The sequence below is a fragment of the Cariama cristata genome, unplaced genomic scaffold (genome assembly GCF_000690535.1).
Source record: "Cariama cristata isolate BGI_N322 unplaced genomic scaffold, ASM69053v1 scaffold8685, whole genome shotgun sequence".
NCBI classification, from domain to species: domain Eukaryota; kingdom Metazoa; phylum Chordata; class Aves; order Cariamiformes; family Cariamidae; genus Cariama; species Cariama cristata.
The window spans coordinates 110,539-136,890 of NW_009615771.1; the positions used below are offsets into that span (position 1 = coordinate 110,539).

Genomic DNA, 26,352 nt, shown 5'->3' on the forward strand with positions numbered 1-26,352 from the left:
TGATTAATAGCTTAATTGAGCAGAGAATAGCACTGCACTTGGATAAGCGTAGCTTGGTGGGGTCAGACCAGCATGGGTTATGTAATGGAGAGTCACATCTCTATAAATTTTTAGTCTTGGAAAAGTGAATAAAGAGGCTGAAAAGGCTAACTGATGAACCTAGTTGATTCGAATATTCCAACATATTTGGAAAAACTCATTCTTAAAGTTTGTTGGGTGAAATAATCACAAGAAAATAGCGAAATAAAAGCTGTGTGGAACCTACAGCTGGAATTTTAATTCATTCTGATTTACTGTATTTGGTTTAGAAGTATGCCCTTTCTCTCTCCCAAGGGAATCCCAGGGAAGCAAATGAGGCTGTGAGATCTCTAGTCCCCGAGACTTGGAGCAAAGAAGAGGATGAAATAAAGAATTCGCCTCTTCCTTTCCTACTCAGCCATTTGAAAATCTCCTGACTTGCAATTCTAAAACAATGTTATTTTAAGAGCCACTTGCCCTCTCCTTCCTCCCCCATAATGTGGGCCAATATTATGCTACTTATGATGAAGCTGGGGTTTTAAGCCACTTCATGTTCTTTCATTCATTTGTTATCTTTTAGGATTTTTTAAAGGTGAAAAAAACAGCTATTCAGAACATGGGTGGCAAGTTTCAGGTGCTCTAATGCTTATTTACACTTATAACCAAATAATGAGTCATGAAGGTCTGTCATCAGCTGCAAGTAATATTGGCTCAGCTAGCAAGCAGCATTCAAAACCAATAATACACAGGTATCTAATTAGCAAGAGTAACTCTTAAACAAAGCAGCAAAGTGGCTGTTTACAATCTCTCCATCCTTGGGATCATACCCTCCAATTGTTTTAGCAACAGCTTGTGCAGCATTCTGGAAAAGTCATTGTGTTTGGCTGTTGTTGAACGAAGAGACTCAAGAGGAGCATATGAAGTCTCAAAGAAGAAAAAGGCCTGCCAGCATACAGAGGTTCTTGGGTGGGGGGATCTAGCCTCTAGTACTTCTTAATCACTGCTGTCGTATCATAAAGAAGGTGAGGCAGCTGACAAGAAACAAATTCATGCTATGGTGTTTTGGATTGGAGTTTAGAAAATAAAGTTGGAAGTGTTTGCACATTCCTGGGTAGGTATAGATGGCCACATTGGAGCAAAATTCAGTGACAAAGCCATTATCTGACTGCTTGGGTTTTGTCATTACTTTATTTTTCTTTCTCCCTTGCTGAAAACATAATGAGTTTCCTTCAGAAGCTGAGTGGTGGCAGTATGTCTTGTAGAATGACTTCAGCTTATTTTGAGTACTAGCAGAAGTATTTCCAAGTGACTAAACCTTTGACAACTTAATGTTATTTATTGTACTGACAAAAGGGGGGTGTGTCAAGGCAAAAAACATAATTGCTATGGGTTTCCCATTAGAAATATTTAAGACATTCAGACTGAAAATCAGAGGGGATTTGGAAAGTCATATGAATGACTGAAATGAGGATTAAATGTAGATACAGTGTTTTCATGGACAACAAAACAAGCCTGAACTTGCAAGTGCTGAGGTTTTAGTTTGACTTTAAAGTATTTTGCTGAAGGCTTTGTTACTGAATGTGTCTTAAAATACTTTTTTTTTCCTCTCCATTGTTCCCATTTCAGATGATCATTCTCGAGTGAGATTGCAGCCCATTGAAGGAGAAACAAGTTCCGATTACATCAATGGAAATTATATTGATGTGGGTATACTGATGGAGTCAACAAACTTAATGTTGTGTTCAGTCAAAGAGGGAGCTCTTATTATTCTCACGTTATTCATAATTTGTAATAGATACCACAGCTAATATCAGCTGCTAAATATTGTTGGAAAGTACTGTCTTTGGAAGCTAGGTGTACACTAAAGGGAAAAAAAAAAAGCCTCAAAGGTTTTGTCAATAAGCAAATGAAGGAGTCATTTCCTCCAGCTGCCACTAGACTGAAACCTTGCCAGCAACACTGTATGGCTACTTTGCCTGCTGGTGCTTATATGGGCTAACGAAATGTTATTTTCACTTTCTGTCAACAGCTTGGCATCATTCCACATTTAAAAGAAAGCTGTTTGCATATTAATGTGACAAAACTCTGTAATGCCTAATGCAGAGATTTGCAATCTCTTGTCATCTCTGCACTTTTAAGTCGCCTTCAAAGTACATTCTGCAGCTGTTAACCAGTACTTCTAATGCAAGCAAGACATTTCATTAAATATGTAGGCTGTTTAATTATTGAAGGTGGCTTCTTTGTTCATTCTGCATCATGTTAACTTAATGTTTTACATTAGAATAAATTCTTTAAGAGACAAGGTGTTTTTGGTTGAAAGAATGAACTCAAAAGTAGAATTGAAAATCATTCGAAATTCAATACTATCTAAAGCCAGAAATCTAAGGATAGCAAAGATAATAATTTTATTGTTTACATGGAGTGCTAGATGTTAGGCTAAGTAAAACAAGTGTTGCTTCATAGGAAACTATGTCTGCTAAAGATTTCTTGTTCAGCAGTGGCGTCTTTGAAAAGTAGCGTCACAGTTTGCAGTTCAGATTTAATCACTAGTGTGAAACAGGAACGGAACAGATGCTTTTCTCAGAGTATGGAGGAACTAGAGCTATAAAAGAAAGGCAAGTACTTCAGTTGTAACAATCGGAAGTCTGAAGATGTGACTTTCTGAAGATATCTCCTTCTATTGATGTTTATTAGCATGTTCAAGAACCGTTAAATTAAGCTCAGATTTCTGCTCAGTCCCTTGCTCTTTGAAAGAATAGCACGGTCACCAAGAGGTAAAGGCACATATGGAAATATATTTAGTCAGACATCTCACTAAACTGAAGGGAGTGATCTGTCATGAAAGGAAAGAGAGAGTTCACATTGGGGACCTAGACTTGAATTCACTTTCACACTTTCTCCAGCGTTCAGGATTGTGCTCATTTTAGACTACTAGTATGTTCTTGTGTCAGATTTTGATCTGACTCTTTTAGAGTCAGAAAAAACCCAAACCCTTTGGTGACGTTCACATCAGAATCTCAAATACTATAAAAGTGGTATTGTTGCCTATTGGTAACTTATGCAATGTTACAAAGAATCCATAGAGTGTCAGTCTTTATTGCGGGGCAGCTTGAGCCCAAGTTGCTCTTGTCATCAGAGAAACACGGAATTGTTTTGTGTTCTTCCTATTTAGATGTGAGCAAGTGTATTCATACCAAACCATCTAGTCAAAGAATTTGCCCTCCTTTTTACTGTTCAGAAATAAAACATAAACAAATCACAGTGGACAGAGTGACCACCCCCCCACCCTTCCCCAGGCTGAATGCAAGTCTAGCGTTCTCTAGCTGTTAAAAAAGGGATAGGCTTGGCACTCAAGAGCAATAGCTTGGAGGTACATCTCGGCCTCCACGAGCGTCTGATGCCATTATCTGCAAGTGCTAGGGAGGGTTTCATGCTGTTCATTTTCAGCAGAGCCAGCAAGGGACTGAGAGAACGTATTATTTCTGTCCTCTAATGTACAAGGCTGCAACTTAAGTAACTTGCAGAAGACACATTTGCTTCTTGTTCCCCTTCTCCCTTGCCCTTCCCCCACCAAAAAGAACTTTTGCATCTAACACGTTATCTGTATTGTGATTTTTACTGAATCCTATTCTAAATAAAGTTTCACTCATAGCAGCATAGCTGAGGTGCATATTGCTTATATTTTTTTTTTCCAATTTATTTTAGGGTTATCATAGACCAAATCACTACATTGCTACACAAGGTAAGTTTATGACCCTTTCTTTTTAGTTATGTGAGGCTAAGAGGTTTTGGTACTGGGCTTAGAGTTTATGTTCTCTAATATGCAGTCTTGTTATAATCAATATCCAGGACAGACTAGGCTCATTCACTTAGGCAGAAGTGAGCAAACTGAATTATTATCTGATTTTCAGGTATGTCAACTAAGCAGTCCTTTCCTTTGTGTTCAGATAGGTTTTGAGAAGAAAAGCAAAATACATACTTTTTGGCAGAAGTTACTCAACATATTGTAACTCATGAAACGAAGAAATAAGTCAAGGTCAAAAAATTCAGTAAACTTTTCAGAGACACAACAGTGTCATGAAAATGTATGTTCTCTTAATTGTTCGATGATAACTAGGCTTCAGATCCTTAAAATACAAAACACTTCAGTTAGTTAGCAAGTTTCAGTGGAGGACCCAAAGACATATTATGTTTGCAGGGGGATTCTTCAAAGGGATCTAGAGAGACAATTTTACAGACCGTCATTTAAAAGCTTGCTTGTGAACAAGAACCTATTCCTTTGTCAAGACACAAATTAATTTTCAATTTGTACTTGTCTTCAAAGACATAATCTGCCCATTCTGATGCAGTTCTTATTTATTTTTTGGTCAAGTTCAGAGCTGGAACAGGTGGGAAAGATAAGTCTTCTGTGACTGCTTAATCATAATATTGAACAATATGCCAATCTCCTGCCTGTGCTTGGATAGCATATATGTGAAAATTTGATTGCTCCGCCACTGCTTGGAGGGAATCTTCTCCTTAATAGGTATTCTGTGACAGAGCTTCCTGCATTTGCCCGTGGATCTGAAGAAGCTGACCTACACCCACGTACGTTATTTCAACACATGCCCAACCTTTTAAGAGAGGCAGCTGGAGTACTGAGTATAATATACTCGGAATAATCTTACCATATGTTGGATTTAGAGGTCATATATACTTTTTTATGACTTTTTGTCAAAGCAGAGAAAATGTTGGCCATGTCAAACATGAGCTCTTACTGTGATTCAGTTGTCCCCTAAGTAACCCAGAGTCTGCAGCCTCCAGTCCCTGCTCCTACCAGTGGCAGGCTTTGTATCTCTGCCTTTCGGTATTTCAGCCCTCGGTGGTCCCAAATGAGGTGTTAATTCGTGTCAGATGGCAGTGGGGCAGAATGCAGATCTCATTTCTAGAACCACCTCACTACCATCAATATTACACTTCTAGACCAGAATTAGAATTTATGATCTTAGAATATGAGCCATTTAAATGTGCTGCTTCTTGCACTTCTGCTACCCATCCACCACATTCCTCAGTCCACAGTCTTTCTACGGATGAGCCAGACGGGAAAACTAGGACAAAAATGCAGCATTTGCTTAATTCCCTTGGGGCACCCTCCTCTTGTAAGGAGAAACGGATTGTTCCATTTAACCTTTGGCTCATGATGCTGTTGGTTTTCACCTTAAATTGAATCCGAAAATAAAAAGATGCACAGTTGGCATTTTACTTGCAGTTTGTAATAGTTGTTTTCATCAGGAGGTTCACCAGTTCTCCCTGACAGCTTTCTGATGGACAGATGAGATCCCTATCTGAAGCAAGTTTAAATGCAGCTTTATCACTCATCATAGTACTTGAACGGCAAATACCAAGCTTGAGGTTTTTGTACTTTCAGCTCTTAAAGACAAGTATGTAATGATGTATGAATAAGGTACTGAAAGTCTATGTACCAGACCCACCAGCGAGGTCCAACAGTTTCTTTGATACACCTTTTTCCTGATACGGCATCAAGAAGTACCTAGTCAAGAAGGAGAATAAGAGGAGTAGAAACAAGTCTTCCTCCAAGATGTAAAGGATATATGACTGTTTCGGCTGTCATTCTTTGGGGCAGATCCCATCAGTTTCTTCTGTGTAGGTGCAGCTAAGTGTGTGCCGGGATGCCTAACCCCTCCCATGGTGTGATGAGTGAGAAACCGACTCTCTGAAGAATATAAAATTCATTTAAAAATGGGCATACCATTCAGAGTAAATTCAGAATAATCTGGCTGTGAGTTTTGTGGTGGATTACATCTTTAACATCTTATTTTTTAAGGCCAGTTGGGAAGCAGATTTGTATCTCCATTCTGGAGGAATGAAGAGCACTCATCTCAAGAGGTTTATGTATTCTCTTTGGCTCTGTCCCTGGCCTGATGAAGAATCATGAGAAACTTACTTTTCCTTCCTCTGTCTCAGATCTCCCATCTGCAGAATAGGGTTAAAAATGCTCATCTGCTTTTTATAGTTCTCTGCAATGTCCTGACAGGCGCAGCTGTGTAAAGGCTAGTTAGCGTTATTCTCCAGTATCCCAGCTTCCCGACCAAGCCTTTGCGCTAGAGTAACACTTCCAGTAAAGGGCAGTCTCTGTCTTTTGCAAAGGTGATAGGGACTGGGAATAATCTCTAAAACTCCTTTAAGGCTGTATATTAACCACAAAAGGAAAGACATTTGTTTCACGTGTCAAACAGACTGTGCCTCTGTACGTCTTCCTTACTGGTAAGCCTGTCAGGAGCCATGGCTTGCCGTATAGCCAGCGATGTTCATGCTCCGTTTTAGACCACGCTTTCATATAGATACGTATAAACACATCAGTGCAGCACAACAGTTAAGCTGCATGTTTAATTCCTGTGATGTCTACTTTACATCAGTCTTTAAATAACTTTCCCCATTCTCCCTTTTCTCCTCCACCGCAACTTTCACAGGTGCACATGCCTATTGTTCTTTGAAGGAAAGTATCATTACGTGAGTCAGTTTTAAATCTCTGAGGAGTCAGAATGATTGATATTTAATTTTGCTATGTTCTTAAGCTGCATTCAACATATCAAGTGTTAATGAGCAAATATAATTGTTTAAAGTGAAGAAGTGGCAAATTTAATCAGTTTGTAATAGACTACCAGCCTGCTTTTAACAGAGCTGGGAGTTGCATAATCACCTGTTTATTAAAGTGTTACTGTCTTCCATACTAACCAGAGTTTGACATACAGACTGGTGTCTTTCCACCTTGGCATTCATAGCATCCTGCTGCTAATTTGAATTAGGGGGAGAAACATTTTTTTAAGAGACTTGCCTAATGGAGGCTTTCTCAACTAATAATCAAAAAAGGTTTTACTTCCATTTTAAGAGTAATATATTCAGAGTGTGCAATTTCAATTATAAAATTAACATCAATTTTCCTTTATGTGATAAGTATAATGTGAGCGGTAGACTGAATTTACAGCTAATAAAGACTTTTGGTGATCTGCTGTAATTGGCATCAACAGATGGGATCCGCACCTGAGTCACCGTGATTAAAAAGAATCCCTCATCACAAGCCAGTGTATTGGGTCATGCAGAACCAGCAAGACGGTGCGATTTAAAACTTGCTGTTTTGTTTTACATATCCCTTGTTTCCATAGATATAATTTTTTTTTTTATATAGCGGAATATCGAGCTCTTGTATGATCTCTTCAATTTACTGGCAGTTAGGGGTTTTTTTTCCAGGAGTTAGGTAATCAGTGAATTTTAACTAGGTCCTTTAGTGAGAGCATTAGGTTGAATATCTGTACGGTACTTATTCCCACACCCACTGCTGGATGTTTGTACTATTGGATGACTGTTGGTGATCTTGCCTGTCTCACCCTGACTACTAAGCAGGAAAAAATAATCTTTTCTGTATTTACTTGTTCTGTGTCCCCTGAAGCTCACGTAGATAACTGAGCTATGACTTAGCTTCGTTTAGCAAGTCTCTGCCAAAGGTTTTGTAATGCTTCCTCCACCACTGCACCAGCAACTGTAAATTATGAGTGACAAACGAACGTTACTGTATTTCGACAGCGTCGCCCATTGCCCTTTCCACCAGGGCTGGTTTTCCAGCAGGTCCCTCAGGCGTGAAGCAGCAGATGCTCACGTGACGCTGCGTACCTTTGCAGAGGAGGTACATTTGTTTGTGCGTCTCACGCTTCGGAATACTCTTGGCGGTGCAGGGAGTCTCTGCTTGCTGCAGCATGCAGAGGAACCGGATCTAGGCTGTTTTGTGGAAGCGCTTCAGAGCATATCTTAATGTCTGTAAAAAGTTACTCTTGACAGCTTTGGGTGTAATAGCCCAGTGTAGCCTTACAACCTCTTCTTTGTCTGTATCCAATTGTAAAGCCGATGCTAAAGTGTTTCACTTTGTGTATTGCTGATGATGGGGACAGACATCAAGTCAAGTTTCAGGCGGAGTTTTTTAGGTAGGAGTTGTAAACTTCTGAAAATAAATATTTACAATGGAAATGTTTACAGTCTTCGCTACAGCAGCATAAACTTGCCGCTGTAATAACCCCTTTCATATTCCTTCTCTCTTCTGCAAAATACGTGTCTTTCTTCCACACACGACTGTATGTGTTGTATGAACATTTTAATAAGGGTTTTCAGAAACAAAAATACATTTTCTTTCAAACTGAAAGTTCCCTTTCAGGCATCTGAAGCAGAAATAATGCTTTGAATAATAATACTCTTAACTTCCTTGGCATGTTTTTTGTTTTTGTCTTACAAAAAGTTGTCAGAACTACAGCAGTGTGGAAGCCCCACACTTGTCTTTACAAAGAAACTTCTGCTGCCATGGTTTTAGCCTCCAGATGAAAATTAACATTTGAAATTACTTCAGGGAGAATCGAAAAACAACAAAGCAAGATAGTTCTACACATTTTTTCAGCTTTATATATGCTGTTATTTTTGCAGGACGTAGGGTAGTCAGGCTGGTTTCCCAATACATATACCAAGTGATTGAATTCTGTACACCTGTGTTGATCTTGAAGCTTCAATTGTTTTTGATGCTGTCCTTTACTTCTTAATCATCAAAACAAAAAAAGTGGTTGAACCCACCTGTCTTCAGTGAGGGAGATAAACCCATTCTTAAGCGCTGCATTGAATAGGTGAGGCTTTCTGAAACAGGGCCTTCACCTGTTTAGCGATCGCAGTGACAGACGGCAGAGAAGTTACTTTTCTCTCCCGCCCCTGGATGCATACAGAAGTAGCAGATCCTTTACATAGGGAAGTGGTATCTCCAGGTCATATTGTGGAGCCACATGGCAAATTCACCAGAGCTCTCTTACTACCGTTTCCCACTGAAGGCTGATGTTAACAATTACACGTTGGAGCAGCTTTTAAAAGTTGGTACTTTTACTAGTGTTGAGGACAAAAAGAGACAGTATGTAGTAAAAACTGGTGACTATCAAAGTCAACACTTTTTAGTTTTCACCTTATGGTACCTGAGATACCACAGTTTCTGTCTGCGTCTTTGTTTATGATAGGATTAGTGATAACTGTGTTAGAACAGTTATCTTTCACCATTTTCATGATTCCTGTATTTTTCTGTCTTTGTCTTAATCAGCTGTGTGGTAGTGTGGTCTGTGCAGGGAATGAGATGCCCCTGTTGCTTTCCGTTCCGCGTAGCAGGCTGTCAGTGCAGAGCTAGCCCGCTCTCCTCATGGATACACGGTGGGCTTGGGCTCTGTTGCAGGGCGGCACTTCTCTGAATCGGCCTGAGCAGGCCAAGTGAAACGGGAGCACTGTTGGAAACTGCTGATAGATCCATCACTAGGTAGAGCCACTTGCATTCTTCTTCACATATGTGTGGCTACGTTTTCCATAAAATACATGCCTGCCTTTCATAAACCTTTGGAAATTCTTTGAAAGTACAAACAAGCTCTAGAAATGATACTGCATTATTATTTAATATTTATTCGCTAATATAAATTCCCACATCCCTTGCAGGCTGTTCTTTCGCTTGCTTGTTAATGTGGCTCGTGAAACAACGCTTTGACAAGCTGATGATTATTCTGTAGTCCATTGTCAAGTCAAAGCCACAGAGGAAGAAAAAGCAGTCCTTCCATCCTCTCTCCCACAAAGCCTGAGCAGCAGGAAATCAGACATAAAGGTCTCCAGAGCATGTCTAGATTTCTGTCTCACAGACAAAATACTGGTTTGATTCCTCAGTCAGTTTAGAATAGCTTTTTTAGAACAGACTTTTGCATATCCGAATTAAGAAGTAAGAGAAATGAGAGACTACAGTAATTAAGTAGACAGAGGTGAATCAGGCAAAAGGAAACGTTTCAAGGTTGTATTGTAGAAAACAGAAGATTGTGTGAAAAGTAACAGATTTGTCCTCTTTTTTAAAAATGTGACTTTAAAATATGTCCTGCAAACAAGGAAGTTATGATCTTCCTGAAACTCAAGAGCTGAGCAAACTGCCCTTGTGAACCAAACGCACTTTCAGAAAAGAACGTTGTGGAGGTGGCTGTGTATTTGCTGCTCAGACTTCTGATTACCTAGATTATGCACTAGAATCCGGTTTTTGGCCAAGGAAGATGTATACGACATCAGCCTTACAAATGTACCGCACATGTCTGTATTTTGGGGGGATGCAAATTATGAAAAGCTGATGTTTGATGATAGCGTTTCCATCCTCGATAAGGAATCAGCCATAAATTGGACTTGATGGGGAAGGTACCTGGCACTCTTGACGGAGTACTGTTAACATGTCTGTCAATCAGTGAAGCCTAATGCTAAAGCAGAAGGAGGAGAGAAATGCGGTTTGTCAGGAAAATCGCATAGTCAAAGCATCTTTTTTTCTGTGAGGTTTATTTTCCAACCGGTCTTCAGCAGCCTGGAGGAAGCGTGGCAGCAGGTGTAAGAAGGCTTTTTGTCTTCTTATTTGCTGAAGAAAAAAAGAGTGTGGCAAATGTACAAACAGAATGTATTTCAGAAACAAATGTATCAAGAAACAAATAAGGCAGCTTTTCTTTCATCTTGTCACTATATCTGAATCTTTGAAACCTGTCGTCTCTTCTATAGCCTTTGGTGGCAACTGAAATCTCTATATTGATATGGCCACCAATGCACATGACAGTCTGGGTGATTTTGAGGCACTGCCTTTGAAAAAAAAAAAAAGATACAGGCTTATTGGATTAATTTCCTTCCCTATCCATCTGTATTTTTCCGTGCCATTGCATATTCAGATGTAGACTTTGTGGAGATTCCCTCTGCTCCTGCTAAATCTCCTTCTGTTGCAAGCATGCTCATTTTACTGTGTCTGTACTAAGCACAAACACACTCTGCACGTTAGAATGGCTTTCCTTGTTTACCGTGTGCATCAAATACTGCACTCTCCCATCAAATATAATAAAAAATAGAATTAAAAGGTTAGTGTTGCCCTTTCCTACTTGAAGTGGTGAAAATAACCGATGTGCTCCCAAACATAACAATAAATAATGGTGCTGAATTTGTTGTCATGCAAATTTAATTTTTACCATAATTATCTTAAAATGAAAAATATCCAATGCACATTTATTTGTTAATGACCTTCACATGTGTCTTGATCTGACTAATACTTGTTTGATTCTGACTATTTCTATGACTGAGGAAGAAATAAGGGTACCAAAGTTCTCCAGCCTTAAATAGAAAAATATATTGTGAGTGATATATCTCACTAATGAGATAGCTCTCATCAGGATAATAAATTATGACAAATTTGAGTTTTCTAGCATTTTTACTTATGCTTTAATGTAGTCTAAATTATCTTGTTTGTTCATCTGGGTAAAGTGTTCGTGTTAATGCACTTAAACTCCCAGCAGAAGTTTAAAAAATACAGCATGTGAATATCTTACTCACAAGCATGAGCAACATTCCTTCACAATAAGGTCCTTGGGGAAAAATAAAAGAAACAAGTAGCCAAAATGAACTCGTATTTTTGAGCTAGAGAATAGTGATGATTTTATTACATCCTGGTGCTTATGATTGACTCAACATGAAAATAGAAAGTAGAAATGGGAAAGACTAATTAGGTTCGTTTGTCCATTCCCTAAGGAATCTTCTACTGAAGGGGATAAAATGATCTTAAACTTCTCATGCATCATCAAAATTGATTCTGCTTTACAAGTTGATATGAAGAACTGAGTCCAACAAGTCAATTACCTAAGATTTTTGAATTGGAAATGTGACAGGCGGCCTGTTTTTTACAAAATAAATTCCACATTTGTTAGTCTTCCCAAGTTCAGATGGGCTATTTAGAATGGGTGATTAATAGGTATTTGTATTTCCATGATGCAAATCACCCTTATTGAGAAGAATGCCCAAATCAGAAAATAAAACAGCTTTCTTACTGGAAAAGATTGAATCAGCTGAACTGAAACTTTCCGTTGGACTGCGTTCACAAAGCTAGTTCGGGTTCAAACCGTGGGCTCAAGGCTCCTGGAACAAGCCTTCGGTCAGAGCTGTGACCGCAGATGGAGAGCCAGTACCTCACGTTGCTGTCCTAAGTCGATTTGGACCTGTATCTCCGTTGCCCAGATGAGGCACCTCTCGTTCTCCCGACACGCTTGGCTGTAGTTAATTAAATGTCTGTAGGGCATAGAGGGAATTAGTCCATGTGCGAGTGAGACCAACTCCGCTTCACTCCGCTGGAAAACACCTGGAGGCCTCCGGTTCCAGCTCCAGTTTTCAAGGCGTTCCTGTTCCACAGCGGAAAACACGGACGCGCAGGCCTGGCAGCGCTCTCGGCTGAGCTGTGCCGGGTACGGATCCGAGCCCCTGCCCTTGTTCAGGTGTCCCACGTAACCCTCACGAGGGCACCCCTGACCCCCGGGGTGCTACCTCTGATGCAGAAGTTGGAAGATACTGGATTTATCCAGTCTGAGAAAATGTTAATGAGAGGAACAGACCATTTAACATCCTCATTGCGTGGCAAACAAATTATATGAAGGAAAGAGTTCTTCAGTTATACTGGATGAACTGCATTAAACTACAAGTAGATTGCTTTGCTGAGTTTTTTAATTTCCTGCAATTAAGATCAGAAAAAGCAGCTTTCTTGAACAGCATAATGGTACGTACATGGCCAGTAGTACTATGTACACAGCTTTTATGGCATTCAGCTTTGCCTAATCTAGGCTAACTGGATAAATCTGGACCATTTCTCTTGCTGCCAGTTCCCCTGTTCCCAGCCTGCAGTACTTCTGCGAGTAGTCAAAAGGTGTTAGGGGAATGTGCTATTTATTCTTTGGGAAATCATATGACATTTTCGTTTTATTTTGTTGATACAGAACAAACGGAGCTGGTATTGGAAATTTAGCTGTGGAGAAATGTCAATCAATAAGTGTGTAACACTTTATTAGATGGAAAGTTAGCTGGTAGCATTCGCTGTAGTGTTATAAAAATGTCTTAAATAGCACCTGCCAAGAGTGCACAAATAAAGTCTGGTCTCAGGCATAAAAATATGTTTAAGTGCAGCACTGACTTGTTTCTGAACATGATGGAAATACTGATGTGGAGCAGGGAGAGGTAAGGTTATGCAGAAATGGCTCAGGAGCTGGCACATTGTGGCTGCTGTACATGATGCCAAGCCTTGGTTCCTGTTGTCTCCCAAGGTACGTTGGGGCTGTGGCTGCGAGGGGCACGGACACCTTCTGGGTATTCATGGGCATTTAACGTGTAATGCGGTTCCTGCTACAGCGGAGCTCCAGTCCCCGGCTGGGATTTCTAGGTGGTACCATACTGCAGACAAAATAATGCATAGAGACATGCGCTGTTCCAGCCTGGTTAGATCTGTATCAATAAAGGAAAGAAAATGCCATGTGATATTCCTGAGAATAAATACCACATCCCCATAGAACTTTCCGACTGCCCACAGAACCACTGCAGGACAGGAGCAGAGGAAATGTCAGCAAGAGCAATGATCCAGCTCTAGCTAATGGTTGATGCATGTGTGTATATACACACACTTATAAAACATGTAGTTTCAAAGTGATTATGTAGTTTTGTGAAATGAGCAATTTTGGAAAATTCTCTGGAATAATCCGTTTTGTCATTACTCAAAGGATATATTTTAAAGCATCTCTATATTAAACTGGGAATTTAGAATGGAGGAGTTTGTTTTAGCTAGCTGTGAGATGCTTGCTTATATTTCATAAAATAGGACTGTGGCTCATCACTACTGTATGTTGTAAACGGTATGTTACAGACCAAATGTTTCTGTGTTCTTTTTACATTCGGAAAGAGATGGGGAATTTACAGGTCAGTCTCCTCCTTTCCTTCACCCTGTGAAAGGTCTAGTGCTGACTCCTCTAAATATAGGAGGAGGTGGTATCGAAAGCCAGGCAAAGCACTGCTCACTCCCATGGGAGCTATAGATAAAATCTCTACATGCAGCTCAGTCACTTAGCAATCTAAGCCTCGTTGCAAGCTAATGGGACTTGAAAGCACTCTGATAATTTCATTTTGTGAACGCCAGCTTTCAGGTGCAGCGGTGTGCCGGCAGCGGGGCTTGCCGACTGGCTAGCTCGGAGCAGGTAGGGTTTTGTCTGCGCGTGAAAATCAGGCGGTTACTATTCACTGTGCTGTCCCTTGGCTGACGGCGAGGGAAGGCTGCGGTTTTCCTGGGCAAAGGGTGCAGTAGGAAGCCTCTGTGTTGCCAGTAGCTGCACTGGGCAGGATTTGTCCCAAGAAAGCATTTCAGCTTGCTTTATAAGCAGCATTTTCCTGAAATGTCAAGCTAACAAGATTCAGTCAGATCCGTTTCTTATTGACAATCCATCTAAGGTGAGGAAATAACGAAAAACACATTGTAAATTCATAGCTCTGTCCTGATGAACCCACTTGGGTGTAGCTGAGGTGACTTACCGGGGAGTAGTGTTGCTGCATGCTCTTTCCTCTTTTCACATTGTAAGGTGGTACCCTTGCAAAAGGCCAAAAAAAGAAATGGTGGACTGGCTACAACTCAAATACAGATGCTGCATATACTTGATATGCACGGTATATTCTGAAGCCTGGATTCAAACTAGTGTTAGGAGAAAGTGAACATTTTTGATTTGTTTGTGAATTAATTTGTAGTAGGATTATTGCTTATCAAATAGTGTTTGTTCTTACCTGGCTATGAGTCAATTACTGCCTCTGGAAACAAGTGGGTGCTCTCTGCGCCATCTCTGGATCTACTAGTATGGAGGAATCGGTTAAAATAAGGTATGAAACAGAGGGAGAGGTTTTTTTCATACCTCACGTAAGAGTAGCCAAAGCCTTAGGTTTCCTTGCTTGGGCTGGCTGCCAGCGTAACGTACATATAGGGAACCAACCTCATTGGAAGTTTCTCCACAGCTTTGTTTATTTGTATCTTTCCAAGGCAAGAGAGTTTTCCAAGAAAGTTTTATTAGAAAAGCCAGCATAGCTGTATAATTACAATATAGCCCTGCTGAAGATTACATAATAATTAATATTTATAAGGCTAAAATTAGAAAGTGCATTTCAAATGCCATCACAGTCAGCACTGTAAGTCAAATGAAATAAAGTGATAAAAGCGAGAATGTGGTTTTTCAGCTCATTACAGGGGTTTTGTGTAATTTCATTGAGATTCTTTAGTGCACGAAATGTCTGGGGCTGGGGTATGCAGAAGTGACAAATAATAATTGATACTGAAGTATGGCAGCTAGAAACCAGCAATTGATAAATAGCACTGAAGCATTTACGGCCAAGTTTGGCCAGTACAAACATCTGTTGCCTTTTAGTGTGCTAATTCTTACAGTGCTAGGCCTACGGGAGACCTCAGTAAAAGCCAATAGGTACGTTTTACCCTCGATGTCGTTTTAGTTTCTGGAACAGACTTGAGAGGACTTTTAATGAAAGCATTAGAAGCATCCAGGTTATATGACCTGATTCTTTTTCATCATTATTTTCTTGACACCTTAAAATACAAAGGACTGATCTGTATGCATTTGGATAGCTATTGGTGAGTGGTGGGCCCATATGGTTTAGTGATATCTTGACCAGTTTTATCTCAGACTTAAAAATTATTCACAGTATTATAGGAGCAGACATACTGTGCCTATGAAAATATACTCTTGTATAAGCCTTTAAAGTCAATTTAAGTGCATATGTTATGGTAGAAAACAAATGTCTAAACCTATTTTGAAAGAAGTTATTGCAGAAAGACTGCATGATCACTGCCTGAGTTTTTTTAAGTTTTTATAGCAGAGCTTTGTTCTGGACTTCGCTGGCCTCCATGGAGGCACTAAAACCCCTCAGAACTCCTGGAAGGGTGCGTGCAAGTTAAACGCACGCTGCTGTACCTGTTCAGCAAGCACATGGTACAGACTGCCTTTGACAAATCAGATTATCAGCGGCTGATCAGATCTTCCAAGTATCTTCTGTTCAGAAGCCAGCTCATTTGGGGCAGGTAGAGATGAGCCAGCATCCAGCTGTACTGCTGTGTGGCACCGGCGATGCAATTACAAAAAAATACTGACCTAGCAGTTTATCTTGCCAGTTGGCTAAATCGGCACAACTGCGATCTGTCACTTTTCTTTATAGCGTGCCGACTATTTGAGATAGAAAGATCACGACCTTTTATTTATTTTATTTCACTTTATGAAAAAGCAGAACCTAATCGTACACTCCATAGTCTGCAGCGGGTGAGGCAGAGGCGTGCGTGCAGGTTTGCAGAGCTGCTGACCTGAGCACTCGTGAAAACCTGATCACATAATGATGCGCCTGCAAATTCCTGTTGATAAAATCTTGGGCACGTTGCCTTATTGAGTAGGGAAAAAATGTATTTTAGTTAAGGGATATATTCCCTTGCCTGCAGTCGGTGATATTTAGAGTTTGAAGTAACATTTGACTGCAGTTTTCTACATAATTTTTTCTGAAAGGACGTTTTGTTCTTACCTCTGAATTCTAGTGTGGTTGAAAGAGCAAATAACATGCATTTATGGATTATCAGATCACTGGACTGACAGAGCATTAGTAACCCTGTAATTTTGCTTCCTCCTGTGAAATTCTCTGTAAGTTATCCTACTAACAGCTAGTCTGTCCCATTTGAGAGGTTCATTAGGAAAAGGAGAATTCTTGAACTTTTTAACCTATTAGCTTGTAGCCTGTTCTCCCAGTAATTTTTTTCTTTTTAATCTCTGGTTTTACACTTTCATGTGTATTTTAACAATTTCTGCTATATGGTGGTTGTAGAGTTTTTTTGACAGTGTCATTGCAAAGGGGATCATTGCTTTTTGCCTTTTTTTTTTGCCATGCAGCCATATCTGTTAATAAGAAGACATGTACTACATCTCAAGTTCATTTTGAAGGGATCATACATCATAAGGAATGAGGGCTAAAATGCAGCTCCCTCTATGCAGGCATATTAGCAAGTTGTCCTTGAATGGTCAAGTTGTTGGGAGGCACAATAGCAAGCAGCAAGTTTTGCTTCAGTCAAAAGAGAAGACGGTTATCATTGCTCCTAGAAACTGCAGTACCCATTAGGCGAGGGAACCATTTTATAACCACCTCCTCACGTCTGCTCCCTGGAAGGAGGTTTATTGCACTCTTCTCAAGTTGGAATTTAGCTGCTGCAGATAAAAGTCTTGCATTTGTCAGTCCGCTGCCTCGATCGACACATGCTAACGGCGACCGCTGCCCATGCACTATCCCTGGGGAACCTCTGGAGCTTAAAGGGATTTGTTCATTCTCTGCACATTTCTATCTTTAATATCTATCATTGAATTTGGTCTCAGGTGGACCAAACATTAGCTTGTGGATTTGACGTTCTACACTAGAAAAAACGTTTTAGAAGCTATTTGTTCATCGCTTAAGCTGCTTGCTTTTCTAGAAATTGAAAAATGACCCATAGATTTACAAGTCCCATCTGAGTAAGTGCTGGGGACATTTCAGGATTCAGGTTTTACTTGTTTCTTTGTGTGTTTGCTTTCTTTCCTACATCTGAACACTTTTCCCTGCATTCTGGGCTAGTTTATGAGGTTCAAATTGATCACATACCCCAGTAGCAATACCAGTTGTCAGAACTGGGTCTCACAGTAACAAGCAGAAATAGAGGCTCGAGAAAGCTCTGGGTACAGAAGCAGCTTCTTAAGAGTTTAAACCATCCTTAAGAGCTGTGTGATTTTCTGTTTCCTAGTATGTTTGTGTTCCCAGAGCAGCAACTAGCAACTACTGGTAATACAACTAATGGCTGTGATATGTACAACCGATCATTTCTGTTGAGTTTTTTCAGTAACGCATTTAATTAGCCTGGGGTTTGGAGGGTTGATTTCTTTTTCATATTTTCCTTTGCATTTCATCTTCTGGTTGCAGAATGTTGTTGATTTCTTTTTTTCACAGCAGAAATCTTTGATCCCAACTACTGTATTGTGTAGCTAATGGGGTACGCCACAGGCTTTCTGTGAGGCAGCACAAAACCTTCTCTTCAGACCTTCTCCCTCCGCAAAGGGGCAACTGCTGGGAATAACCTGCCTGCCCATGGTGCACACAGCGGTAAAGCTGATGCTCAGAACAGTTGCAGGCTCTTTCTCTCCCTGCCACGAGTCTCTGGAATCCAATTGCTCAGTTCTTCCTGACAGTAAATCCTCCAGCCCTACCTGGCCTCTAATGCTTTTCAATTCTGGCTGGAGACAAGTAATAATTTATTCATATGTTGGAAAATAATTTGAAAAATGTCAAGAAGAAAAGAAAAATGGGGTAGAAAATAATTACTTTCTGAGACTTTAAGGTAGGTTTTCGGGTGGGTTTTTTCCTTTCAGTGTCCTGAACATGAAAGAAGTTTGGAGGCCACATGTAAGAATGGGAGAGGACTTGAGGAGAGCAAGAGATCCTGTCAGGCACTTTTAATTATGATTGTCTTATTGTTTGGATAGTAAGACTGAGAAGAGCGCACTCAGCACTGCAGGATAGGACATTTCTTCTAGAAGAACATTTGGAATCAAGCTTGACAGACTTGTCAGAGCTCAGCTCTTTCTCTGGCCTGAAAAATGCTATTACTTTTCTAAATATTTGTTTTTCTTGTAATTTGTTATCTTTTTTTTTCTTTATAAAGACTGACAAATCCAAAATCTTCAGGAAAAAAATGATGTTTGGTATCTCTCCTCAGTTGTAATTGGTGATTGCAGGATCTGAAATATAGGAATCTTTAAATCACGAGACAAATTATACTGTCTGTAGAAAAAAAAAAAAAATCAGGAATAAATTGTTGCAGGTTATCCCAGAGCTGTCAAAAAGAAATGACTGATACAAAGTAGGGCCCAACCATCTTGTATCTCAAGTGAATCTGTAGGAAAGAAAACTGAAATAATACGTAAAGAAACCTGCTTCATTGCCCCTCAGTTTCTCAAAGATTCAGTCTTCTTGCAAGAGGAAAAGAAGAGGGCTGTGTAGACAGAGGATCTTTTCTCGCCTTTCCTGCAGCTTTACCGAAAACATATTCAGATGAACAGTCCTGGAACATCACAATATCCAGTGGTGACAGATTGCAGTGGAGCCATTTAGATTTTCTCCATTAAACCAGGTTGTGAATCAAGATTCCTGAAGCAATAGTGTTGTTATTTGTTGTCCTTGATCAAGCGTAAATAACCTTAATAGTGTGTCATGAACTTGCAGACTCTTTCCAGGACACTACTCTGTGGAAAACTGCCCTTCTCTAATCTTATTTTTAGCTACGCGCCATCAAAGATGATAGCAATAGTAATTTTGCTGAATATTTGTTTGAGATTTGAGAGGAAGGAAGGAGCTATGCAGAGATAGTATTTTCCTACTATATAGAGTAAAATAGTCTCCTTTCTTTTCCCAGTAGGAGAGGTTGGCCCAAAATCTTTCTAATGGCTGTCATGACTTTATTTCTCCCAAAAGCTGTATTGAATCCTACATTATTGAAACACAAGCAAGCTAAACTTTCACTGTAATGTTGATGAATTATCTTACTGTGACATTCAAAATTTCACTTGGATCATGTCTGTATTACATATCCAGGACACTTATGTAGAAGTAAAATACTTACTGTACATTTCCTTGTGGTGGAGAGTGACTTAACTCTTGTCATACTTCAGAATGAAATCTCATGAAAGTATCAACTGTTCTGCATCGTCAATTAAAAGAAAAAAAATGTGTCCAGTTTTGCAGCCACAACATCAGCTTGAATTTGGTAATTTCAGAAACTGTAGTTGTTAGATTCTGCTGTTATTTCTACTCTGAGACCTTCTGACTTTTCTTGTGTTCTAACAGTCATAGCCTCCTGTTGTTTTAAATGGCTTTTTCTCCTGTTATATGAGCTACCAAAGCAAGTAAAAGGCAAGTTGAATGACTATAGGGGAACCTGTGAAACTAACTATATATGCAGCATTTTTAAAAGCAAAGAAAGTAAGGGGGAGAATACGTAATTTCTTTACATGGTCTATGCAAATTATGGGTGATAAAATTATCCTTTGAAATTGCTGAAAATAAAAATCGATTTTTAAAATTCAAAAGTTTTAGACTATTACCATCCTTTTTCTTCAGCTTGAGTTCTGAGTAAGTTAATGTCACAACTGTGACGTTATTTGCCTAGTGAGTTGGTTTTGACTTGCCTATAGTATCATAGAATCACAAAGTCATAGAATCACAGAATGGTTTGGGTCGGAAGGGACCTTCAATGATCATCTCGTCCAACCCCCCTGCCATGATAATATAGCAATAATGTATTACTAAATTTTTCACTAACTCCTTGACTTTCAGAATGAAAATTTTATTTTCAAAGGGAGCTCAAAGTACCAAAACATGGGTGCCAAACTACCCAAATCTGTCAATGTATTGTTTTGTAATGCTTAAGAGTGTTGGTTTTTTCACTAGAGGAGCGTTTAGGCCAAGACATTATCCCTTCGTCCTCCAGTTAGCTGATTTAAGGCACCTCTCTAAATAAGCCACTAATTGCTTACTGCAGTGTGGCAGTTCACTAATAGATTCAGTATGGATGTGAAGTTTATAGTACCTAATAGTACTTTACATTTGTTTATTCTTATTGGCTCAATGATTTTAAAGCAGTGGTTTAAAATTGGGGTGGCACACCCAACCGTGATGGGTAAGACATGTAGGCTAGAACCAGAGAGGGCCGGGCACACACAAAGTGATGTGGTTGTTCTCGACTTTTTCCATTTCTGTTACGTTTCCTGTGGGCTGGTTCCCAGCTTTAGCACGACGCTAGAGGCAGCCCGGTGTGTTCGTCTACAAAAGCGCCCAGGTTGTTGGGGAAAGCGCTGCAGAGGACGTGGCTGCCGTGGCATGCCAGGGTCCTTCACCACTTTCCCTGCTGTTTTGCAAAGTGATACACTGCAGCAAAAAACTATAACTTCTGTCTCACTTCAGGAAGTACAATTTAGGAGCTGGGGTAATTTGATGGATAGTGTATACTAAGAAAAATATTAGAAACCGGGAAAGGCCACATAGTCCATTGAGGCTCATTTCATTCCAAATACACCTTCCCTAGGTTATCATCCAATTGTTAAGAGAAAGAGTAATGTTACCTATTATTTATAATTCCACTTCTGGGTATTACAGAGATAAATACCTAAATGCTAGAGAACTAACTTTCTTTCCGAGCACTATTTCAGGGGAAAAATACTTAAATGCAGATAGGTGGCATGACAGAAAAGGAATTGACCCTAAATGAAAAATATGATGATAGTGATATGAATATATGTGTTTAGTCACAGTTTCTCAAAGTTCCCCAGAGACAAGCTTCCAATCATGAGACTTTCAGATAGTAACCTTTCATTTGATTTATTGTTTCAGGACCAATGCAGGAGACAATATATGACTTTTGGAGAATGGTATGGCATGAAAACACAGCCAGCATAATCATGGTTACTAATCTCGTAGAAGTGGGAAGGGTAAGTGATTTTTGTACTTAAAAAGATGAAAGACTTCCAAGGTGTTTGCTTTTGGAAATTAAATAGTGGACCAACAAAATGCTTATATACTGAGTATAGCACATAAAATATTTATGGCTGCCTGTGCTAAGAGGTTCATTATCAATTGTTTTAAACATGCCTGGGATGCTTGGCTTTGATAATATTAGCACAATGAAAGAGTAACTGATAAAGCTGCATTCTGTGCAGCACAGCCTGCCAGGACTGCCAAAGAGGGAAAGCGTCATTGTGTAACTCTCAGACATACAATTTCTATTGAGGGAAACCAGGGAACTGGTTACAGAACAAGGTATGGAGTCATCTTTTTTTTTTTTTTTGAGGCTAAGGAGGAGTAATTCTGAAACAGATTTCTGAGAAAAGTAGTTAAACTATGAAATTGCACCTTCTTCATAGTATATGAGTCTAAATCAACCTGATTTGTTTGGGTTTTCCTTCCTGTAAGCCTTCTGAACAAAACCAGAAAAAATTAGCTTTACTCGCTTGTGTACTGAATTCGTTGACCAGGAGGTCTTCTTCAGGAGCTGAGTAGTAAAGGAAAGCTTGAGTTACCTGGTTGATACTGTGTACTTTTCTTTCTTTGCTTGATAACTTCTAAAGTAAGCCTCCTACTCGAGTCATTATGGCTAATTTTGTTTTCAACAAGTATTGAATGGAACCACTTTCTTTGTTTCTCACAACTGTCAATAACTGAGTCTTTTAATTTCCTGCTTTGTCTATGCACTGGTGTCTTAATTCTCATCTAGGGTGGTTTTTTCAAGAAAATTTGCTTAGGAACCAGACATATAGCTTTCATTTGGAATGAAAAAACCCACTGCTTTTATTGCAACTACTGCAATGGTTGTAAATCGAAGTGTTGAAATAAGAAGTTGAGTGCACACACCTTGGTGGGAGCCACGTGGTTTTAAGAGGTGTTTTTAATTTCACACTGGTGGAGTGGGTGATACCCCTCTGCCCTGTGGCATTTGCCTGAGGAGAGCGAGCACTGTTTGTGTGGTGTGAGTCAAAGTGTCGGATCTTGTCTCCTCTTTAGCAAGTCCAGTTTTATGATCTCGATTTATTCTTCCTTATATCCTTTGTCAATTGTTAATATAAATCCTAATGTTCAGATATCTGTATGCCCAAGCCTGCCAACAGATCAGGTGCCAGTTATTATTTTTAGATATAACAAAGATGGGATTTGTGACTGCAATTAACACCTGCTGCAGGAACACATGTACGACTAATTGCAGAGACAACAAAGGATCATGGACGCTGCTTTAAAAATTCAGTCCCTTGAGTGAGGAAGAAGGTAGAAATAGGAGGATGGCCACCTATCAATTCCAAATGGATGGATTTGTAAGAATAGGAAGCTCTCCAGCAAACCTCGGCATTAAAGCTTTATACACATTTGTAAGTACCCAAGCACACAACATAAAAAAGGATGTTTTCAGGGTATGGATAAACAAGCCTTAGAACAAAAATAGCAGACTGCATGAAACCACATACTGTTTTCCTAAAGTCAGTATTTGAAAGTGTCAATTAGGGTGGACCATCAGGTGTCAGCCAGGGGGATGCCGGTCTTGGGGCCAGCGTTGGCAGGCTCAGCTCCCACCCGGTAGGTACGCAGCACATTCCCTGAGCAGCAAGCAACAGTTTGTGCCACCGTGGAGATTTCTTCAGGGTGCAGGAGTTCTAGTGGGATGCAGATCTGCAGCTTTGCTGTTTCTGGCAGTGGTAGAAATGACTTTGTTCTCACTTCCTCTGGAGGCCAACATAGGTGAGATCAGAGAGCAGAAATTGAAATCAGCTTTTAATGGAAATGAGATCGTGTGAGCCACAGAACAATGCAGTCACCCCTCCGCTGGTGCTTCTGTCCCGCTCCCAGCGCTGGAACCATCAGCAGCAAGGAGGCACATTGCAAACACACCATCTGTCCCGCACCCCCTAACACCAGCTCTGGGCCTCCTTGATTAGTAATGATTTTTATGGACCTTTTGGAAAGGCAAACCTTGTAACCTTCCCAACCTTGAGGTTTTCTATTTCAGTTGCTATTGCTGGTATAAGATTAGTAGGGGGTTATTATTTTATTTTTTAACCCTCTTGACCCGTTGTAAGCCAAGAAGGAAAATTCCTTTGTATTTTCGGGAAAGAGGAATATCTGTTTAGCATGTTTGCCACACAGTGTACGTCCTTCATGAATTAATCATTGAGGGGGCGTACGCGTTATTTGTTTACCAGGACTGGCTGGATATTCATTAAATCAGTGCTAGGAGCTTGCTTCTTGCCCTGGAGCATTATGCATCGGGACTGTTTTAATTGTGGATGGGGGAATCGCCATGAGGCTGTCCCTAATGCAAGCACCTGCTGCAAATGACTCCGTCCTCACATTACCCTCCAGCGGGGTCCGGGTCTGTCTGCCAATATCTGTCATTATCTGAGGCACGCTTGTCAAAACCGCGCGTCCCCGTAAGCTCTTGTGTGTTCCAGCAAGGGACCCTTGTCAGTGTTTCTGGCACCTGCAGACTGCTGAGCACCTGGTAGTTAAATGGCACAGAAATGGGTTTTGATTTTCTCTCTTTAATGAACCCACCTGAGGGACATTTAGCTCTTTGTCTAGTAGCCTGTTACCCGGTCGCTCACATTTACACTGCTTGTGTGGAAATTCAGAACTCACTTGTGCTGTTATACTAATCCATCTGCCAGAAGTCTTATCACAAAATCTGCAGGGCTCCCTAAGGAGACTTTTGTACTGGTAATTTAAGCTAATGATTTCTAAACATACTTAGTCAGTTTTATGAAGACTTCATTAGAATGTGACTGTTTATTAAAAATCTAAATGAGGTCTCACAGTCATTTAGAAAAATCATTGCCAAGTTGCATGAACAATTCTTTGGTAACAGATGATGAGGTAGTCTTTAGTTAAGATTGGCCTAGGTTGACATAAGAACTTTTACAAAACAACTAAACAAATAAGCAGCCCTTGAAGCAGCCTTGGAAAAAAGTCTCTGTCTTCTTCACGCTGGGGCCAACAACTTTCCACTCACAATGAAGTTCACAAAAAGGGAATGACAAGTAATTAATGGTGTAATGTACCTACCTTTTAGTGCAAGAATCAGAATTTTCCAAACCACACACTAACAGGTAAAAAGCAAAACTAAGACTCATAAAAATATGTCGGTGTGACCACAAGCTATTTCAAAATAATGTATTTTGGATTATATTAATGCAAGAGGCCACCATGCTCATGTTAGTAAGTGGTAAACTGACTGAAGATAGTAGTGTAATTTTTTGCAACACCTTTTCCTGAGAGAAAGAGCATAATCTGGTGGGTTATTCGAGAAGAAACAAAACTTTTTACCCCACCAGTGTAGGGGTGATCAGAAAATAGACACAAGAGGACATCATGCTTACTCCAAGAGACTGCTCTGGAGTACAGACTCCAAAAGATAGAGCTGGATCTTTCTGTGGAAAGCAATGGGAACTGGATCGAGGTCTTTGTGTACTGGCCAAAGTCTCAGGTTGCTTCTTGAAGTGTTTCAGTGTTTGCACACATTGAAACATTTCTTTCCTCCTGAAAGACTTATGTTGGGAAGATCTAGAATATATTCAGTTGTGCCATCTGGCTGTCACCTCCACCTTTGCTCTTGTTGGGCTGGTACTAATACTTGGTTGGCAGAATCAAACTTGGCACATCACATCGTTTGTCATTTGTCAGTAGTTGCTTTCTCTCCCACTCCTTGTTTTTGCTTGAGGCAGAAGAAATTTAGTAATATCTGATTAATAAATGGTGAAATGCACTCATGAAATTCAGTGAAGGTGGTTGATACATAAATGTGCTGCAAGGACTCATGATTGTCTATCATGCTTTTAATGTAACAAAGTATTTACAAAAAAAAAATCACTAGAAATAATTATAAAAAAAAACCCTCATCCCAGGAGCATAGTAATTACAGTAATTAGAGTTTCTCAATTATTATCCAGAATCAGAAAACAGCCAGTGCTATAGTGTTAATAAGCACACAAAAGACCCTTTTTTTGAAAGGAGGCGAGGTTGACTACAACAGGATGGATGTGACACAAACAGGGGAACGAAGGTCAGCCATGGACGGTAAATAGCCCCTGTGCCTGCACACACGCCGTAGCGCTGCCGCACCAGCCGCTCAGGGCCACCTTCTCTCTGGGCAGCGTTGTGCTTTCCGAATGGCCGTCTCGCTCTCCTCCTGGGTGACTTTTCCCACCTGGGAGCCATCAGGGCTGTATCTGCATGGGGAAGGAGAAAGAACACAGTGGTGGCTGAACTTTTCTGTTGAGTAAAAGGATCTGCGGTTGACGTGTTACAAACATACATACGGACATACATACGTGGCACTGTCTGCCTTGCTGCAAAAATGCTGATGGCTCCAACTTTTCATGCTTAAAATTGAGTATTGGGGTCCACGTGACAGTGAGGAGACCCATACAATGGTCTTCTGACAGAGAGGGAATATCTCCTTGATGCTGGCTGGCTAAAAAGCATTCCCTGTTGTAAGATAAAATCTGTCAGAAAAGAGTCGTTCTTCTCAGGAAAGACCGTACTTTGGCTGTACTTAGGCTGTACTTAGTGCCCAGCCCTAAGCAGTCATATGTGCAGGTGCTTGGGCCTTGGGTGCTCGGGATGTGCAGCCTTGGTCAGCATTCAAGAGACGTTTCTGAAACAGATACAAATACATTTCCCTAAGAAACAAACCCCAGAAGTCTTTGTGTTCACCCAGATCTTCTTCAGATCCACCTGATGATCCATTTCTGTTGTAGAGAGACATTAGACATCCAAGAAAAACTGCCAAATAAAGCACTGTCCAAGGACTTCTTACTGAAAACATATTGCAAGAACCAAACAAAAACTTCATAGGAAATTCCAGCAACATAA

At 40.2% G+C, this 26,352-nt stretch overlaps 1 protein-coding gene across 1 annotated transcript in view; it reads left to right on the plus strand.

Moving 5' to 3' along the window:
• PTPRM (protein tyrosine phosphatase, receptor type, M) overlaps positions 1-26,352 on the plus strand; it is a gene marked incomplete at its 5' end in the record, with an annotated part of 157,445 nt that overhangs the window by 101,767 nt on the left and 29,326 nt on the right. Inside the window, 3 exons of the mRNA XM_009699945.1 lie at positions 1,645-1,721; positions 3,724-3,760; positions 21,331-21,428. Of these exons, the coding sequence (XP_009698247.1) occupies positions 1,645-1,721; positions 3,724-3,760; positions 21,331-21,428 (212 nt within the window). The remainder of the gene's footprint in view (positions 1-1,644; positions 1,722-3,723; positions 3,761-21,330; positions 21,429-26,352) is intronic.